Genomic DNA, 4705 nt, shown 5'->3' with positions numbered 1-4705 from the left:
AACTCCTTAGATATGGCGAATTTGAAACAGAACGGACATGTACCCCAGGTGGATACCCCAGAAGCAATAGCTTCGAATCCCACACCTTCGAAAAGACGGTCAACCTCATGGATTCTGAAGGAGGCAAAAATTCGCACTCTAAAAAGAAAGACATCATAATAGCAACAGACAACTGTAGTTCACTCCTGTCGACACTCAACTATATCGATCTAGAAAACGAACTGGGCATCGATTGTATCCTATCATCGTCCAGGAAAATTGTTACCGACGTCTCAATTCTAAACTCTTTCAACACAGGAAGCGACCACGAAAAAGTCAGATCTAAATTATCCATCCATACAGAAGCCGAAAAGATATACTAAGCACAACACAGACTCAATAGATAGCAGCACTCTGAAAGAAAACAATATCATATACCAAAACGAATTGAAAGCCAAATTAAGCGAAAATATAAGCCCACCAAATATAAATGAAATGGCAACACACCTATCAACGATAATTAAAGAAACTGCAAGAAAAAGAAAAACACAAGAGCAGGATGGTTCCAATATCGTCGCCGTTTTCTTTCCCATTTGAATATGTCCTGAGGCTGACTTTCCTCTTAGATGGCTGTGTTCCACTTCCTACCTCTCAGAGTGTATCCAGATATGGTTCTCACCATCTTCATTTCCGTCGTTCTCGGGATGGACTGAGTTCTTTTGCTATCCGCTCGAGTTTCTATGCCGTACGTCATGATGGGTCGAGTACAAGTTTTGTAGATCCTGGCTTTTAAATGTCTGCTCATATATTTTTTGTTAAATATGACGTCGCGAAGTGCTGTAATATCTCAACATCTACTAGACCGAATTGAATTTTTTTTCTCAAAGAACCGTCTGTCCGAGTACTATCTTTCCTGTTTGTTTAAATGCGTTCAAATTGTTGGTGTTTGGTTTTTAAGCTGGATTTTGCTTAGGGTGGGTGTTCCCAAAGGGGGTCTGCCATTAGACAATTGGGAGATTTCAAGTGGACTTTTGGGATTGTTCGGGAAAACCTTTCTTGGATTCTGGAGTATTTGTGTGGTCAAGGACTCTGGTTTTTGAACTTTTTGTGGAGTTCAGAAATTAATTCCTGAATGGTCTCCATTTCGAGGTTTTTGTGGATTTGGGTGTTTCTAAGAAGGTAGGCAGCAATTTGAATTCCTTTTGTAATTGTTTGGTTTATGTGTTTAGTAAAGTTTAATCTAGAGTCTATTATTATGCCAAGATATCTAACTGCCTTTGTGTATTCGAGTTCGAGTTCGAGAGTACAGAGTTATTAAAAACCTTCTCTCGTGGAGAAAGCTTGAAAACAAACTGAACAAATATTAGTGGTAATTTGCGTATGTTCATTAGTTTCCAAATCAAGCCCTAGTGTCATACTTTGTCGAACGTTTTTTCTATGCCCAGGAAAATGACTCCATGGGGACCTTTCCCTGGAGAGCAATCGTGGCATCTTGAATTAGCCTGGCTGCTTGCAGCACGGCATCATGTTTGGTTTAGGAGATTTTCTGGAAGAAGTTTGAGGATTGTGTTTGTAATTTGGCCTCGTCCGGGAGCTTTACGGGTTTTTAGGGTGTTTTTTTTTGTTTTCAGTTCGGTCAGTGTTCCGGGTGGAATTTGGGGGCAGTCTGGGGGGGTTTGGCTGCGTTTGGTTTCTCTGAGTTTGTACGTAACTTTCTCTTCGAAATTAGGGTCGGTTGTCTGGGACATGTTGGGAGAAACCTGGTTTTCTAGGGAGTCGGCGAAAACTTCCACTTTCTCCTCATCCGTATAGACCAGTCCTCTCTCGCCATGTATTKGGGGGAAGTGTGTTTTTGTTTTTCTTCAAATTCTTAGCGATTTTTCAGGCGATATTGTCGCTTGTTGGGATGTTTTCCAATAGACCACTTTTCGTTTTTAATGTTTTTAATTTGAATTTGGATTTGTTTAGTGAGGCGGTTTGGTTCTTTGTTGAGATAAGCATCAGAGCATTACTTGGCCCTGCGTTTTAGTTTGTTTCGAGTTTTACTGAGCTGATTAAGCTAAACTTTTGACATTTTTTGCACTGATGAATGTACTTTAAGTTGCTTATTGAAGAGTTGCGGTGAGGCTTGACGACTGCCGCCAACTTTAAGTGCTTTACCTAACAGATTTTGGTTTGCTCTTTACGAAATAGCATTTTTACCATGTTGGTTTCGTTTTGAATTTTTCCATTCTGAAGAACTGGACTTGGGATGGGTTTAAGCGGCTTTTAATGGCTTGCTTTTTGGGGCAGAGACAGTTGACTGACGACTTGATTTACGGCTGTGTTGAGTTTCGCACCATAACAATCGTCGTAAATGTAGAGAAAGTTGACTGAATACCGAGCAAAATGCTTTGTTTCCTAAAGGTGTGTAATATCCCCTTTCTTAGTATAAATTAACGTATGGCTATGAAACAGCTTTGCCATCCCAACAAATCAATAACCCTTTCTTCAGAAAACCCATGGTCGGTATACAATTCGGTGTAATCGACTACCTGCTAAGCGATAAGGAGATACTGGCACCACGTTTCCTGAATTTGACATTGCGAAGATCACAAGCCCAACGAATCTGTACAAATATTGCCTGAACAGTAATGAACAACGTTTTTGGTTAACTAAAACGATCTCGGAATTCATCTTCGCTATATTTCTCAAAATTACCGTTTCGTGCGCGAAAATGGCGAATTATTTCACTACTCAGAACATCAAAAGCTTCTTCCCCAGATGAGTCCGCAGTAGAATCATCACTTATTTTCAAAAATTTTGCTCCCAAAAATGTTATTATTGTTTTCGCAAAACGAGTTCTCTGCTCGTAGCTGATTTGTTATGTCTTTTGACACTAAAGCTGGATTTACAGTCGCCGTAACGTAAAACGTAAGCCGTAAAGCCTTGGGTTTGCTTGTGCGATTGTTGCATGCGTCTTACGCAAGCAGCCGCTACATACATAACATGACCATCGTAAACCACAAAACAGCATCAAAAGCTCCCGCAGAAATCCTCTGCACAGCTTAATGCCAGGTAGGATCATTAAGAAAATGAAACGAGTCTAGTTTGCGTCTGGATTTTCCATATACCGGAAGTGGACCATAATTTTTCAGACTTCCTCAATCGTGAAGAAATTCGCAGAATTGGGATCAAGCATTTGTCAAGAAATTCAAATATTTTTCGTAAACAATGCAACTATAGCAAAGGACAATCTACCTGGGTTCGAACCAATAAGGTTCTATTTTTGGGCCGAGTCGATAGTGATGAAATCAGGAAGCTTTTGCGACTCTGCGAGAGGGTGCATTGGTCAGTATGTGCGTAGACGTGGATGTATCAAGTAGTAGTTTGAAGTGGTTGCGATTTAAACAAGATGTCATTTTCGTTAAGAGGATATACTTACCGCTTTGCTTCTATAGGGCAGTCTGGATTGATATGGAAGTGCGATTGGAAGAATTGTAGTGCTGAAATGATTTTCGATGTAAATGGAAACTTAGTGCAAGAGTGTAGAACTCATTCGACGAGTTGTTTGTTAAACTTATGTCTTACGGACTTGGACGTTCCGTCTAGCAGTGACAGTGACAGTGACAGTAGCAGCGACAGTAGCAGTGACAGTAGCAGTGACAGTAGCAGTGAAAGTAGCAGTGACAGTGACAGCGAAATGGACTGCACTGAGGACTCATTTGAAATGGCATCTCAAGATGAGCAAATGGATGTTGGCCCAATAAAGGACGATGTTAAACCGATAATGGACAATGCTGAAGCGATAATGGACGATGCTGAACAAATTATGAATGTTGAACCTGAAGCGGACATTATGATGGATAGTAAGTGCCAAATTAAATAAAAAACTGTTCACTTTCTCCTCTGAAAGGATAAAAGCTTAAATTGTGATTTATCCTGTTATGGTTCTAGTATATTTGTTCGGATTTATAGTAAAGTTTCGTTCGTTTCAGATAAAAGTCAAGTCCAGAAAAAAGCTTCTGCCAGAAAAGTAGAACCCTCTTTGCGTACTGAGCTGTTAAAGTGTCAACTGCATAACTCCGTAATAAGAAACGGTCCGGCAATAATATTGCGAAAGCTGATCACAAACGGTACGTTACAAAATCTAAATTTGCTTCATTTTTGAATTCCCAACTATAACAAACAAATGTAGAAACTAGGCTATGTGTCTTCATATCTAACATATTTTTTTAGGGGATTTGTGAACACGATGTGTTTCTTTGCACAAGAGCTTGGCCAACGGGGAGCACCGGACCTACGAGAGTCAAGGCGCGCCACAGCACTAATAATTAACATATACTTCGAAGATAATTCAAGCTGATTCAAGAATAATCTATTAAATGACATGAAAGTGGTAGCTCAGCAGAACATCACTAGTTTTACCTACGACCGCTACTGAACAACACACTACCCACCATCTAAGTTCCATTTTACGCATTGTAAGCCAAGCGCCACAGTTCTGTTACCATATATCACAATATAAACGTTGTATCTTGTATTAAAAAATACTTACCCTACTGAAAAGTGAGTCTGATGGTTTAAAAGCAAGAAGTCCGAAGTTATTATGGTCGTAGGTAAAAGTACTGTACACAATTCGAGTTGTCATAACATTTTGATTTAAATAACAAACAAACATATGTTGTAGATAAGTTTTATATTGTTGAGGCGGATTCATTTTTTACAAACTTCTTTTTGGGTATTT

At 39.6% G+C, this 4705-nt stretch overlaps 2 protein-coding genes across 2 annotated transcripts in view; one reads left to right on the top strand and one right to left on the bottom strand.

Annotated features, from left to right (window-relative positions):
• The window catches only part of LOC109538952 (juvenile hormone esterase), a 42768-nt gene that overhangs the window by 33701 nt on the left and 4362 nt on the right, over positions 1 to 4705 (bottom strand). The window lies entirely within an intron of this gene.
• Positions 3434 to 4627, top strand: LOC125503549 (clumping factor A-like). The gene is made up of 3 exons (XM_048664147.1): positions 3434 to 3827; positions 3957 to 4094; positions 4198 to 4627. The coding sequence occupies exons 1-3, from the start codon at positions 3470 to 3472 to the stop codon at positions 4206 to 4208; spliced, it is 507 nt and encodes a 168-aa protein (XP_048520104.1). The 5' UTR covers positions 3434 to 3469; the 3' UTR covers positions 4209 to 4627.

Source organism: Dendroctonus ponderosae, unplaced genomic scaffold (genome assembly GCF_020466585.1).
Source record: "Dendroctonus ponderosae isolate FM_Combo_2020 unplaced genomic scaffold, Dpon_F_20191213v2 Dpon_F_20191213_2, whole genome shotgun sequence".
NCBI lineage: Eukaryota > Metazoa > Arthropoda > Insecta > Coleoptera > Curculionidae > Dendroctonus > Dendroctonus ponderosae.
Note: the sequence above shows the minus strand (reverse complement) of the source record. Positions and strands in the feature narration are given on the sequence as shown.

Excerpts from the sequence above, each read along its gene's own strand:
- LOC125503549 (XM_048664147.1), top strand. The coding sequence starts at position 3,470 with ATGATTTTCGATGTAAATGGAAACTTAGTGCAAGAGTGTAGAACTCAT. Across the intron at positions 3,828-3,956 it reads AGCGGACATTATGATGGATA|ATAAAAGTCAAGTCCAGAAA; the intron begins GTAAGTGCCAAA and ends CGTTCGTTTCAG.